General features: G+C 38.7%; 1 protein-coding gene across 10 annotated transcripts in view; it reads right to left on the reverse strand.

The window, feature by feature from the left end:
* The window catches only part of MCF2L (MCF.2 cell line derived transforming sequence like), a 362,484-nt gene that overhangs the window by 237,752 nt on the left and 108,504 nt on the right, over positions 1-16,228 (reverse strand). For 3 of the 10 annotated variants that reach the window (XM_072621923.1, XM_072621933.1, XM_072621922.1), the window contains exon 1: positions 13,300-13,492. The exons of 3 other annotated variants lie outside the window; for them this stretch is intronic. In XM_072621923.1, coding sequence (XP_072478024.1) covers positions 13,300-13,399 — 100 coding nt within the window. In that variant the 5' untranslated portion in view covers positions 13,400-13,492. Of the gene's footprint in view, positions 1-13,299; positions 13,493-13,728; positions 13,879-16,228 lie in introns of those variants that run through there. 4 more of the 10 variants (XM_072621930.1, XM_072621928.1, XM_072621925.1 and 1 more) reach the window with 4 other exon arrangements.

Here is a 16,228-nt window from a genome sequence, read left to right on the forward strand (position 1 = left end):
TAAATGAGATTTTAGAAGGGAGGTGGAGCTCCTAGAGTCACACATTTCACAGTAGTCTATATCACTCCCAACTCAAGTCTGAACCTGGCCAACATTAAATTGCCTTGTGCTACTATTTGGAACAAGCGGTATTAGGATAGCCTGGGGGGAGGTAGAAAGAAAAAAGGAATAGAGGAGCCTGGGTTTTACAAGACGAGTGCCCTCTGGTGGCCAAATGGAATATCAAAGCCTCTTGGAAGAGTGCCATGCATATGCCAGAATCCAATAAAACCATTACTGGGCTATTGGGTTGAGTGGTATGAAGACCTGGTCAATGACTCAGATTTTACAGGCTCTCCTTGGATAATTGAGAAACATAGTCTCTTTGGAAGTGGCACACTCTATAATAAGCCACACATTTGAGGGGAGGAGCACAAAAGAGATTTGGATCAATACAATAATAACATCTTTTATTTAAGAATTTTTCAATGATTTGTATGGTTTCAGTAGAAAGTAAGGAAATCCCTGGGTGAACCATTTTATCTGCCAATCTAAAGTGGTAGCAATGAAATAAAGAAGAAATCTGACAAGACGAACATGAGAGGAAATCTGATACAGCCCATGCTGTTAGGACTAGATTTTCCTTCCCATTTCTCTTTTTGTCTTGGCAGAATGATAGAAAGCTAAGAGGAAAAGACTTGATGCTTAAACATCGGGGGATGTCATAAAAATGTCATTCTGAATGGGGCATTGCAGCAGATGAGCTGCTGTCCTCTGACTTGTCAAGATAGAGGGAGGCAAGCAAGGACATCAAGAAACACCTGGGTCCAAGTGCCAGGTCAGCATGCTAGGAGAGGAGTTCATTTCAAATAGTAGCAGACTCTCTAACCATCTTGGAAGCTCAAAGGTTTGGAGCTGTGACCACCTAGAATGCTGGTAAGATGATACATCCAAAAAAACACAGAGAGGAAGAGTCAGTGTTCCTAAAATGGGAATTCACTAGATACTGCTGGACAGAACAATCATCTGGCAATTGGCCAAAGATTAGTAGCTTCATCTAGAAGAATATAAATGTGGCCCCTCCCACTTTGATTTTTTTTTCTTGATTAAAGGGGCCATCCTTTGACTCACTTCTTAAAGAGTTCTATTCACTGAATGGGCGTTACCTCACTCAACATGAGAACCTGAAAACATCTTAGCCTAAAAGGGCCAGGGTCTCCCATTGCATCCTGAGCCACCTCCAGTCATCCTGATGAATATCTGGTTACTGGACCCAGATGGCTTTGGAGGAGAAAGTGAGGCTGGTGACTTGCACAGTTCTCCTTCACTCAAATCAAAGTCAACTGCAAGTCATGTTATCATTTTTCTGATGTCATGGTCCTCTTGGAGAACAAAGGACAGACAGAAGATTTAGACATATCCCTTTCCTTCATCTATGACTGATGTTATAGCTATGAAAGAAGAATGATCAGAGGATCATTAAGTTTCAAGCTGGAAGGGACCTCACAAGACATTCGGTCTAATCTTCTCATCTTACAGATGAGAAAATGAGACCCAGAGACATGAGCTAGTTTGCTCAAAGTCACAGAGGATTTTAATTCAGGTTATGCAGCTCCAAATCCAGTGTACTTCCCAGTGAATGACTTGACATTTCTGCTTTGCCACTAAGATCGAGGAGTGCCAGTTATGTTATGAACTCAGCTACTAATGGGGACTGTTATGCTTACAGATGACTGATATATGTTTTACTTACCTCAGCATCAATCTGCATTTGGGAGTCTCATTGCTACACTCTAATGTCTTTGCATAATTTTGTGGTAAATGTACCTAAACTGATGTAATCTGATTGTTTTCCTATCAAGTCACAAGAAGCAGAGATGAAGATAAGAATTTCATTAGGGAAATGAGACGTGTTACATTTTTAAGATTTTCTCAGAATTCGAATCTGATGTGGGGGCAAAGAACAAATCTAATTTATGACATATTTATAAAATATTATCTGCAATTGAGTCTTTTACCATTTAAAACCCTAAACAGAACTCAAAGGAATCTAGACCAAGGTTGAGAGAACATGGATTTGCTGTCCGAAGGATAACTTTTCAACCACACACACACACACACTCTACCTATTCAACTTATCATTGATGACCAAGTTAAATCTTTCATCTTATGAGGGCTCACCCTTAATCAACATAAGTGGAATGAAGTCATCAGTCATTAGCTCTAAATCTACACTCCTTACAATCACAATTATAAATTTCTCTTAAAGTCTGTGCACACTTTTAGTTTCTAGACACACATGTAGACCACCATTTTGACAGGCCCTATTTTCCTTTAAATCAGAGATCAGCAAACATGGTCCATGTGCAACATCTAGCCCTCCACCTGTTTTTGTATGGCCACGGAGCTGAGAAGCTCTGATTTACTGACCCCTGCTTTAGAAAATTCTCTGTGCTATAAGGTCATTCAAAATTCAGATTCAGTCAGTATTCAACAATCTTGAATACTGAATTACATAGCACTCAGCTGTTAGTGGATTCCTAATATTACCAAGATACTCCTTCCAATTTAAGGGACAGCTATGTGGCACAGTGCATAGAGTATTGGGCCTGGGGTTAGGAAGACTCATTTCCTGACTTCAAATCTGGCCTCAGACACTTACTAGCTGTGCGACCCTGGGCAAATCACTTAACCCTGTTTGCATCAGTTTTCTCATCCATAAAGCAAGGAGGAGAAGAAAATTATAAAACACACCAGTGTCTTTGCTAAGAAAACCCCAAATGGGGTAAGAAAGTGTTGGACACAACTGAAAAATGACTGAACATTTATTGTTTATTTCACAACCTACAGGAATACAACTTTCTCATATGATACTAAAACATAGCAGTAGCATACATCCCATACTGGTGGGTCACGGTCAGAAAAGGAGCAGCTCTTCTGAGCAAGAGTTCTATGCATCCCAAGAAGCTAATAAAGGCAAAGCTACCAAAAGCAGCTAAACATGGACCAAATAAAGGCCTTTACCAGTCTGTAGAACAGCTGCCCCGTACAATTTGCCTTCTCCCAGACTCACATGGAAGAACACTGAATACGTAGCTCCCTGGAATGGAGTACAAAAGCATTTGATGGTAATATTTGACGTTCTCCAAATTAACTTTAAAAAAAAAACCAGACCACTTCATTTTGAGCTCTTAACCCAAGAGTATAAAATCCTCACAAAAGAGCCACCAGGAAGTCAGATTTCTTGCTTCTTGGTTCAGCACTGTTTTCATTATGTTGCATTTTAATTTCATTTCATCGTTCATTTCTCTATCATTCAACTATCTAAAACAAACATATTTGTAAAAAAAAAAATTATAATTAATTTTAACATGAAACAAGCCAGCAAATCACCACTCAAGACCATGAGGCAAGGGGCATCAATAGGAAGATGACAAAAACTATTTTTAACAAATTTTTATGACAAACTGCCCTGAAGCCTATTGTCCGGGATCGGTTGAAAAGCGTTCTATTTTACCCATGGGAGAACTAAAGTTGGATTAAACAGTGACAAGAGCTAGAGTTAAGTTGGAAAGGTATCAGATAAGCCTTAGAACTTAATTTTTTTTTTAAAACTCTTAGAAAGACATATTTTTCTTTATTAAAAAAAGTTAAATGTTATTGATATCTTAAAAAAAAAATTCTTGTCACTTCTCAATGACCCTCCCAACGCTACCTCCACACACAAATGAACCCACTGTTGTATTATAACTAATCAGCAAAACTGTACGTACTATTTATAAGTGACAATATACGGAAATCCTACTCCAATACAACTGTGCAAAGTTGTGCAGTGAATTGAGCATTATATACTTGGAGTCAGGAGAACCCAAGTTCCAATTCAATTCATCTTCAGTCACTTAATTAGCTGTGTGAACCTGGGCAAGTCACAACCTCTGATTGCCTCTGTCTCCTTAACTCTAAAACGGGGATGATAATAGTACCTACCACACAAAGTTATTGTGAGGCTCACATGAGTTAATGTCAGCAAAGCTCTTGTTATTGGTGGTGGTGTTGGACAGTTATGTCCCATTTGGTAGCTAGGTGGCACAGGGGGCATCTAAGTGGTGCAGTGGATAGAGCGCTGGGCTTGGAGTCAGGAGACTCATCTTCCTGAGTTCAAATCTGGTCTCATACACTTACTAGCTTGTGAGCCTAGGTAAGTCACTTAACCCTGTTTGCCTCAGTGCCCTCATCTGTAAAATAAGCAGGAGAAAGAAATGGCAAATTATTCTAGTATTTTCGCCAAGAAAGACTCAAATGAGGTCACAGTCGGATGCAACTGAACAACAAATGCCTCACCTTAGAGGTGGCTGGATTCAGGTTTACACTGTTCACCAAAAAAAAAAAAAAAAAAGACTTCCCTAAAAGGTTAATTGTAATCTAGCCATTAACCAGAAGCTGCTGCGCCAATAATAAGTTACTGAAATTCACATCTACTCAAAAACGGCTACGTGAGGGTTATATATAGAAATTGAGAACTTGATAGCTTTAATTCACATATGAATAGTAAATATAAATATGACAGCTTTTACGTACATATGGGTATTCACCCATAAAATTAAAGATAATTTTACTTGACCAGAACATACATGAAACCCTGAAATCTATTATTCATGAAGTATTTGATTAAAATGCTAAAGGATTAAAATGAGAGAATGATCTCAGACAAGACTACAGAAACCTGATTTACCTGACTACAACTGAATAGCTTCTAAGACAACACACACAGACACACACACACACACACAATACTCTTTAAAAGCACTTCGATTAACTCTGAATTGGTTTTGCCAATTAAAAACAATGGCTCAGAATAAAACCTTCGAGATGTGACTCCATCTTTTCCCTGAAGAGTAAGTAGCTTTTGACAGATCCAGGTTTTCAAGCCTACTTTTTTTTCAATTCTTTTTTTCTAGTCAGCAACATTTATTCTCATCACAAAGAAACAAGACAGTTTATGTCTCTCCCAAAAAAGGTTCAATTTCTTCCCTCTAAAATTCTTGGTTTAAAATGATGTTAGCTTTATGTTAACAGTTTGACAGAGGCACAAGTCACTATAACATGCTAAGTTTTTTTTCAAAGGGAGCCTGTAAAATAATAATGAATAGTTGTCACAGTTTGGGGGCTCATCTAAAATAGCCCCTCATTTTACAGAGAGGGCTGTAGTTAAATGACTTACTCAAACAGCCAATTAATGACCAAATAAGGACTAGAAATCAAGTCTCCTGATTTCCAATTTAAGATTATTTCTACAAAATGACAATCAGTAGCTTAGTATACTCAATATTATGAGCATGCCAGTGCTAACAACTCAGGGGCTGTTCAGGTAGGACTCTGGATTGATGGGGAGAATGTTTATGTATAAGACCTGTGTGAGTACAGAGTTGGTTTAATGGCTTGCGAAAGGAGATAAACTCCTTCTTCCAGAATGTGTAGTGCCAAACTCTCTGACGGATCAGAGACATACAGAGAAACAGATTTCAAAAGTTACAGCTATGTAGGGGTAGCTGTCTTCTCAACATGTCTGATTTTCCACCTAAAGACTTTGAGAAATTTCCCCTTGGGTGAACTGAAATCTGAAAAGCTCATTTACTAAGCATTTTCTGGTGTCTTCTATTTTTATATACCTTCTCTGATTTCTGTTTGCTATTTGCTTAGACAAATAATTTTACTTTCTATATGTGATGGTCTTTTTGTGGGAAGGAATCAAATTGGCCAGTTGTAAATTAAGAACTGACCTCCCCTTTTCAGAGATAGCCAGAGAAGCCATTTTTGCCTTAAATCTATTGAACCTGTAAGCCAGCAGTATTTAGGGGAAGAAATAATTCTAGCCCATTGCTCCCCTGGAGAATCTGGCAGTGCTCCAGGGGATTTCTTGCTCCCTCTTTCCATAACTCCAGATATTATGCTGGTTCTCCCTTTACTCAGAAATAGACTAGACCTTAGACTCCATCTATTAATGTCTCCCATAAGCCAAATTTAGACAATGCATGTAGATGTACATATCTTATATGGGTGTGGACACATCTCAAACCAGGAAAAAAAAGTAAATATATTTAACAGCTGCGATTTCCAATCAAATTCCCTTTGACTGTTTCAACACAAGTAGCAAATTCTCCTACCCACAAAAAAGTGCAAATTCTTCCTCTGTCTGTATTCTGATGCACCTCTTTGGCCTCATGCCATCAAAACATAGGCTCTGGCACCATGGAGAGATGTATATATGCTAGGAAGGTTTTCCTTGGGGTCCTTGGTAATATCCTCAACCTGCTATCTATAGGACCAATGTGTGTAAGAATGGAGAGGCTCTTCACCGGGATTTTAGATGGCTAATAGCTATATATATGTATATATTTTTTTATGTAAAGTACTTTGCAAATCTTATTTTTTTCCTTTTATCTAATTTTCTGCTCACAACCACCCTAGCAGGTAGGTGTTATAATTATCTATATTTTGCAAATGAGGAAATGGAGGCACTGAGTGACTTGCTGAGGATCACACAGCTAATAAGCTTCTGTGACTGAATTTGAACTCATGTCTTCCTAACTCCACGTTCAGTACTTGTGCACTATTCCACCTTGCTGCCAGGAAATTCTCTTGGGGGAACATTTAACCAGGATTTATGAAAAAAATGTGACTAGGCTTATGCTGGGCACTGGAGATACAAAGACAAAAAATAAACACTCCTTTGCCTTCAAAGAGCATATATTTTGTTTTCTAATTATCTTTTTGATGTGTTAATACTTTTGTAAAGACATCACTATTTATTATTTACATAGTTAGGAACACGGATTTTTTGGGGGGGAGGGAGAAACAATCCTGTTATTTCGTGAGTACAGAAAACTCCCTCTCACTGCAAATCAGCCCCTTCTCCTTAACTTTACAGCACTGCCCAAGGAACAGAGGCAGCAAATGATATGTCCAAATTCAAACAGTTCGTAAATATCTGAGGTAAAACTTGACCCCAAGTCTTTCTGACTCTAGGAAATACTATCTCTCATGTTCTGCTTATAGGTTTTTGTCATGATATTCTGGGAAACTGAGATATGGTCTTCAGCTGGACCAGTGATGAGAGAACAGCAGCATCTTAGCTTGCTGGCCATGTTGACCCTTCTGTTTGGTAAACTGGCTCTTTGCTTATTGAATGAATAAGAAATAAAGTCTACAATTCTCAGTGAATTTTTAAGGAGTAAAATATTATACCAGTCTTTATTCTTTTCTACTCTATAATTCACCTACATAACAAATACCGATGTGCAGAAAGCTGTAGCTCAATGCTATTTAAAGTACTGAATAATCTCCTTAGTCTTTGCTCTTAAAAAGTTTACAATCTAGTATTTTAAAAATTACCATTTTGATATGTTAATACTCCTATGAAGAAATCACTGTTTACCCTTTATGCAAAAATATTTATACTAGGACTTTTGTAGCAGCAAAGAACTAAATAGAGAATATTGACTGGGGGAATTTCTAAACAAACCATGGTACCTGAAAGTAATAGAATATTAGTATGCAACAAGAAACAACAAATATGATGACCACAAACAAGTTTAGTAAAATTTATATGAACTAAATGTATTCATATAATATACATATACATAGTGTGTATGGACAGAGAGCAAGAGAGAGAGACACACACAGAGACAGAGGGACACAAAGAGATAGAGACAGAGACAGAGGGACAGAGAGGGAAAGAAAGTGAGCTCATTACACTCTAAAACTGAATACAGTAGTTATCAGGGAGACTGAAATACCAAAAAAATAGGACTACATCTTAAAATCATAAACCAAATCAGAAAGGACCTTAGAAATCAAATTCTATCCCCTTCTTTGGCAAATGAAAGAACCTATAGTTCAGAGAAAATAAATGATTTGCCTGTGAACACACAAGGTAATGACAAAGCAGGGAGTAGAGGCTGGACCTCGAATCCAGGACCAGTGCTCTAGCCACTGCACCATGCTGCTGTCTTCTAGTTCTGTCATGAACTAGTACCCCAGGTCTAGTTTGTCCCTTTCCACAATACTACACTCCCATGATTCCTACAAAGCTAAAGAGCTATCTATTCTATTTTTTTTAGGGTTTTTTTAATAGGGTATAACTTTCCCCCCTTGAATTTATTTTTTTGCATTCTTTTGTTTTATTTTGTGTTCCGATTCTCTCCTCTCTTGTGCTTCCCTCATGCATTAAGAAAGCAAGAGTTGTTAGTTGTTATATCAATTTTACATACATATGAAATCATACAAAACATTTCCATATTTATAATGTTGCCCAAAAAAGCAAGAAAAACAAAGTGAAAATTATGCTTCAATTTGCATACAAATTCCATCAGTTCTTTCTCTGGAGGTGCATAGTATTTTTCCTCATAAGTTCTTTAGAACTGTCTTGGATAATTATATTAATCAAAATAGCTAAGTCATCATCTTACATGTTACTGGGTACAATGTTATCCTGGTTATTCTCAATATACTTTGTATCAGTTTACATAAATCTTCCCAAGTTTTTCTGAAACCATCCTACTCATCATTTCTTATACCACAATAGTATTGCATCACAATCATATATCACGACTTGTTCAGCCACTGCTAAATTGATGGGTATTCCCTTGATTTCCAAATCTTTGCCATCACAAAAAGAGCTGCCATAACTATTTTTGAACATATAGGTTCTTTTGCTTTTTTATGACCTGTTTGGAATACAGACCTAGTGGTAGCATTGTTGGGTCAAAGGGTATGTATCCCTTTAGGCATAGTTACACATTGTTCTCCAGAATGGTTGGATCAGTTCAAAACTCTACCAACAGGACATTAATGTCCCAATTTTTTCCACATCTACTCCAATATTTGTCATTTTCCTTTTCTGTCATGTTAACCAATCTGATTAGGGTGAGGTGGGTAACTCAGAATTATTTTAATGTGCATTTCTCGAATCAGTAGTGATTGACAGCATTTTTTCATGTGACTATAGATATAACCTATCTATTCTTGATTACTTATAGCAGTCAAAGGAAACAGAGTCACAGATAATCCCTACGGGTAAATAATATTTTGGAATTTGAATCTGGAATATATTAGAAATTTTTCTATTCACTTTATAAATTACACAGAAGATGTCAACTTGCACAAACAGAGGGGATTTCCTCAGTTGGGGGAGGGGTGGGAGAAAAGCTCTTATACTACTAAAATCCCAGGTTTAGTCCCTATCCCCCTTCTTCACTATGAGGATTTAACAGAGGGTATCAAAATGAATAACAATAATGAATCATCTGCCCAGAAATCATCACCAGGTGACAAGTACTATTTTGTCTAGTGCTGCAGGCTTAGTAGGTGCTCATTTAATGTTTATTAAATGAATGGCTCCCCATTGTCTATATAATCAAGTCCAATCCCCTCTGCTTAGCTTTCAAGCTCTCTATAATTTGATTCTACCCTCTCTACTCAATTTTATCCCCTCCCCATCCACTTCACCTCCCAATACAGACCTTCTATTTTAATCTTATCTATATACAAAGCACATTCCATTCCTGTGTTCGTACCAGTTCTCATACGTGAATTGGAACATGTTCCATTTTTCCTGCACCTAAACAAAGGCTTACTTCCACCTACCCTAATATGTCCCTCCTCTGAAGGGCAGCGTCTGCTATATTCTCCTTTGCTCACTATTCTTTCATGTGTGCACATCCCCTCTCCATAATGAGCTTAAGGCCCCTTGAGGGCAGGGATCATGTTTTATACTTTTTCCATAGATTCCCCATAGCACCTTGGAATAGCACTGGGCACAGAGTTACCTCAAAAGATAGCATCTGATGTAAGAAGCGTTCCTTAAAAGCTCATTGCATCATTTTCACATGCTTCAGAATGGCTAAGGTACTAGATGAATTAGAAAACCAATAGACATGGAAAGAGGACAAGACATAGATAAGAGGACAAGGTATAATTGCAAATATTTGGAAATTTTTGGAATATTTGGAAAACAATTTAGCAGTCACAGATACTGCTCAAATTACTTTTATACATTTTTTTTTTTTTGGCAAGTCAATTAAGGTTAAGTGACTTGCCCATGGTCACACAGTTAGGGTCAAGTGTCTGGCTGAATTTGAACTCAGGTCCTCCTGACTCCAGGGCCAGTGCTCTATCCACTTCACCACCTACCTGCCCTCTCATCTTAACTTTCTTTGTAACTTGCTAATATGCCCAATACATGACGAAAAACTGGCGAACAAAGAGGTTAGGAGCCCTGCTCAAGGTTAAATGGTCTACAGAGGTGGGATTACAGTACCCATTTCAGTGCTTCTCCTATTAGCCCACACTGCTCTAAATGCACGTTTCAACCATATCAGCAACATTTATCTCACAGATGTTCCCTGCTCTTGCATGGACTTACACTGCAAATCTGATGAGGGAAAACAAAACCAGATGGAAGCCCTAAAAATGGAAGGCTTCCAAATAGGAGAAGAGCTTTTGCTATTGGACAGAAGCTGCAGGTCTCGCTATTTAAAGCTTGGATTTAGGTGCATGCATGAAAAGCACACTTCCAAGGTCATAGAAGAGGAAATCATGCGAAATATTGGCATCTCAAGGTGACCTGCTGAAACCTATTTTCCTCTTTTATGTAGATAAATGCAGAGGATGAGCAGTGCTGAACTACGAGAGGTCCTTTTTCTCTTTAATCCAAAATTAAATGATCAAGACAAAGATAAAGGAGTTGTCCATAAAGATGGTTCAGGGAGAGGATGCTAAACAGGATACAGCTGTGAGTGTCTGAAATAGACATGACATGCACTGTTAAAAGTAATAGGATTTTATCCAAGCTTTCATCTATAACTGATTCCTATAGAGTTAGGGCCTTGTTTTAGCTAAATATACTAATTAGGCAGATAAAAGACAGTGGTCTAGATATTAATCTAGCTCTAAGGCTAGGCACAGGACTCAGCCAAAAGTTCCATCTGTGACATCTGGGAACATTTCCCTTTAAGGAGCTTCTTTTAAGTTTCTGGGTCTCTTTATTTGAAGGGAGGAAGTGATAAATACTCTCTTCCAAGTACTTAAGAATCCTTCGAATAAAGGATAGCAAGTCAATACCAAGTTATATGGACAACCACATTAATCCTTTTCACAGGCTAAAAATAAAATGATGCAATAAGAGGGCAGGGGCTCCTGTTTTATCTATCATCACATCACCAGCTGGTTGCACAAGGAAGGCACTTTAGAAACATTTGCTGAAAAGGAAAAGAAAAACTTGGTAGCCTTCCTTATCCCAGAAGTAGAGAAAAAAACTAAATTTAAGGAAGAAACCAAGTTAGAGGAAACTATGGTCTGGCACAGGGGAAATCTGCAGAATAAGTGAATGAGGAAGCAGACAACAAAGAATTTATGTTGCTCAGTTCTTATATTTGTTCCTCAGAAAGATTCCCACCCCCACCCCTTTAATAGATAGAATGGGACCAGGGGACTCATAGGATATACAGCAGGAAAAGACCTTAGAATGCCAATGCCAACCCCCTGATTTTACAGATGAGAAAACTGAGGCCAAAAGAAGTAAAATCACTTGCCCAAGGTCACACAGGTAGCAAGTGACAGAAGGAAAGTGTGCACCCTCTAAATCCTAAATCCAACATTTTTTCCCCACTGTACCACACTGTCCACTGGGCAGACATTATCAACATAAAAGTATTCTGTAACTGAGATAAGAAAAAAAACCCCACATGGTAACAATTGTAAGACTATTAAAGACAAGAAAAAGCAAAGGTAATAAACACTTGCCCTTCAACTACCTAGTAGAGAGATGCCTGAAAGTTCTCTTGAGATAACCTGTTATTGATTTAAAACACCCACACACATCCAACACACCCTGCATTGCTTAGGAATAAATAATCCCTCCCTTCAAAGTCTAAAAGAATGATATCACTAATTGGAATGGTTCCCATTCAGGAGTTCTGGCCTCAGTCAAGTGTAAAGAGTGTGAAAAGCCAGGTGAATGCAGTTTCATTTCCCTTCTCCCTTATCCAATTATATCCCACTCCCTATGGATTTGTGCTATTTATTCTACCCTTGACCTCCAGATATTAACACAACATATTTGTACCTACCAATTCTCAACTACTCTTTTAAATTACCCATCAAAGTATCCAAGGGAAGAAAGGGGAGCAAAAATGAGCTTTTTAAAAAAAATCTCACACCTCTCTCTCATCTATAGGCAAGTCCAGGAGAACAAAGCTCTGGAAATATATATACTCATAAGAATGATGCTTCAAATAGGATGTGGGGCAAAAGTCTAAGGAAATGGTTTAATCAGACCACACCCTTTAAACCCCACAAATACTACACTGATTTAATTGCTTTGTTCAGAAAGGAAATACCCTTTAAGTTCAATTACTCATGAAATAGACCACTGACTCTGAAAGACAACATTCATTCATTGGTCAACCTAGGAATGGAATATTTCTGAATTCTGAATTTCTAAAACAATTTTAAAGGTGTAAGAGACAGAAGGAAGCAGTCTTCAATATTAACAAAGATTATTTCCTCTTTGTTTCAAAGTCAGCACAGATTCATCATGCCAAAAAGGAAACAGTAAAGACACTCCAAATGCAAAAGAACAGACCCACAGAAGTTGCCCTGCTCTGTTTCTCAATCCAAAGGATAAGAAAGGGAACTTCTTCTCAAATATTACTTACTCTAAGTTATCTTTTATTAACACATAAAATTAAAGTCCAATTGTGAGGAATTGTCATTAGGCATATCTTTTCTGAGCACCTGTTCTGTTTCATACACATCGGAAAAAGACTCAAAACCTCGGGAATCTAATCCTGATTTTTCTCTCTAAAAAGAACAGCTACCCAGGAAGTTGGACATGTAGATTTTTCTTCCTCACCAAAGCCACTAAAATTCTCTGATTTTCAATTCACAAATGCTTCACACAGTGCTAAAACTACCGCAGAGAAGCATCTCAACGGTAAGCTAAGTAAGCAGATTTCAGATTTCAGACAGTATAAATCGTCTGGGTAGCTCGGTGAAAACCATATTCAACAGATTTCTTAGAAAGCTACCTCATTAATATGTGATCATTTTCTCCATTCTTAAATACTGAGACCATGCTCTAGATTGAATGACTGCTGCTAACATAGCAAATACCCCCCCTCCCCTCCATGACATTTCGTTTCCTGTTAACCCTACTGGCCAGAAATGAAGAACGTTATCCACATTATATGCATTTCTCCAAATGCTACAAACTGTGTCAAGCATAACAACATATTATTTAACACTAGCGGCTCCTCCTACCAGTGTCCTGGGAAACAGCATTTAATCTCTGCACCATTTGTTCCAGGGCCATTTCTTCATTTCTCAGCCAAAATCTCATTCTCCGATAAAATAAAATCATCCACAGTAAACATGTTTTCCTCTGTTCCAGAAGAAGGGGAGAAAAGGACTACGGCAGTGCTTCCCAGCTATGCATTTCAATTACTTCATACAGATTCTCTGAACCAACAGAAACGGGGGTCTAAGGTACCCTCCTTCCGTCCCTCACTCCCCTCCCTCTCCCACTGCAATGCACAGACTAAGCCGATGTTGCCTGAGGTCGGTCGCGAGTAGAAAACCACTCAAGGCCATTAAAAACTTGCAATATTCTACTTCAATGCTGTCGTGTGCCTACCCTGTCACTACTAAATGCCAGAATTAATGCTGAACATCAATTACACGCAGGCTTACCGGTCTCTCTCCTCCCCCTCTCTCTGGATCCTCCACTCTCTCCTCTCTCTTTCACTTGCTCTGATTGAACCAAGCAGGTTCTAGGAAAAGCTATAAGGGAACAGCAGCTGATTGAGCTTAAACAAATAATGCGGCAGCACCAGGCTAAAGCAAACCAACTTCCCACCCTCCCCCCACCAAAATTGCTCACAGCTTTTTCTTTCTTTTCCTTTTTTTTAAACCTTTTGCCAACTCAGCTGCTACCAAAGCAGTCACTTGAGATTTACCAGTTCCATCTCAGACACAAAAGCAGGACTCTGCTGCATGCCCCAAGTCACATCACCCCAACCTACACGTTGAGGAGGCTCTCCAGCCCAAGCAATGAGTGTTCCATGCAGTGTGGTCCCCACAGGCACTGCTGTCTCCACCACAGCTGTTTTCCCAAGTCCCACTCTTGGCACCTACGGAAAAGCAGAGCTCCATTTGCCAAGCTTTCTTAGCAAACTGCTTGAAGAAGCTATCCCATTCAACTGAAGGAGTTGACTTCCTCAAAAGACAAATCTGAGCACTGTGGTATGGAAACCCATTTGAGTAAATTCATTATTACTCAATGAATGAACTCTACTCAGGAAGAGTAGAGATACTTCCATTTCTCTAAGAATGTTATTAAAAAGATGGGGAAAGTAATAATGATAATCTATAAAATATTCAACATGAAAGGCTAATATCAGAACAGAATCTTGTTCTATTTGTCTGTGAACCCCCTTGAAAATGATGAGAATGAAGGAAAGAAGGGGGCAGCTAGGTGGCAAAGTGGCCCTGGAGTCAGGTGGACCTGAGTTCAAATATGGCTTCTAGCTGGGTGACCTTGGGCAAGTCACTTAACCCCGATTGTCTCACCTCCCCTCTCTGGAAAAAAAAAGAGATGAGAATGAGATGAATATTAATGATAACTTCTACTTTGAAGCCAAGATAGAGGGGGGCTGCCCACTGATTCCCAGTCCTCCTGCCTCTCAGAAAGGAACCCTTTTAATTTGGACACAGTACTTGAAGTTTTACAAAGTACTCTCCTTACAACTGGAGACTTCTTCCATGACAATTATCCTCATTTTACAGCCAAGGAAACTGAGGCTCAGGAAGGTGAAAAGATTTTTCAGAGGTTGCACAGTTGTAAAGTGGTACTTTAATTCAGGATTTCTGAACCAAAGATGAGAGTGTGCTCTTTCAAGGACACTAAGTTATCTCTAATAAATAACAAGAAACAATAATAGTAACACATATATGTAGCACTTTAAGGCTTAGAAAACACTTTCCTTGAAAAAACCCTTGAGGAAAGATTGTAACAGAACAATAATTACTATTTCCCTTTCACACACAAGGAAACAGACTCAAGGTGAAGTGACTATAATCTAAGATTATGCAAGAGAACTGCAGGTCTGAAGAGGTAGGAATAAAACAGGCAGTTAGTGGATAAAAAGCTGTACCTAAAGTCAGAAAGCCTGTTTAACAACACACCCAGAGTCAGGAAGAGTCCTCTTCCTGAATTCAAATCCAGCCTCAGATACTTACTAGCTGTGGGACCCTGGGCAAGTCACTTAATCTTGTTTGCCTCAGTTTCCTCATCTGTAAAATGAGCTGAAGAAAGAAATGGCAAACCACTCCAGTACCTATGCCACGAAAACCCCAAATGGGGTCATGGAGATTAAGACACGACTGAAATGACTCAACTACAACAAATTCTCTGTAGTATCCATGTGAGTAGATTATACATAAAGACATTTCTCCTGCTTTCCCTTGTCAGGTTTAACTCCTCAAGATTCCAAGCAAGTAAGTATTTCATCAGACTTTATTAGATGTACACTCCTTCCTTAGCCAAGGGACCATTACTCCTACTCCTAGTCTATGGTGCAAAGATCCAAATCTTATTTTCAGGCACTATCTTCTTAATCAGTTGTACCTTTCTCACATCTGCCTCTCTCCCCCCAAGGCCACTGAAGCGGTGATGAGAATACCACCTGAGGCCCTAGAGGTCTTCAGTTTCTTGTCCAGCACTTCCCAATCCATTTCACAGTCCCCAGTAATGCTTGACTTCACCTGATGTCTTGAGTGGATAACTAGGACTATTCACTCATCCTTCCTCATCAAGTGAACAGCTCACCTTTTCCTATTTTATATGCTCTGATGACATCATCTAGCCTTGTTTTTTTTGGAAGGTTCTATTGTTGTAGCCTGTTCACACCCACCATCTACTTCTCCTTTACCCCATGTGATATTAATTTTCAATTTTGAGAGTGGTTGTATCAAACTCAAATAGATACTAGGACCACTAGTGCATACATCAGTGGTGCTCGAAGTCATACAATGATTTAGTTTTAAAATGTAATGTTCTCTGTTTTGTTTTAACTTTATTTATTTCGCTAAATATTCCCCAACCTCACACAGGAGCACGGTGGACACCTCTGCTTAAGACTGTTGTGTTACAGTCTCCCAGCCATACAACACCACTTGTGGAAGAATAGGC

The sequence above is a fragment of the Notamacropus eugenii genome, chromosome 6 (assembly GCF_028372415.1).
Source record: "Notamacropus eugenii isolate mMacEug1 chromosome 6, mMacEug1.pri_v2, whole genome shotgun sequence".
NCBI lineage: Eukaryota > Metazoa > Chordata > Mammalia > Diprotodontia > Macropodidae > Notamacropus > Notamacropus eugenii.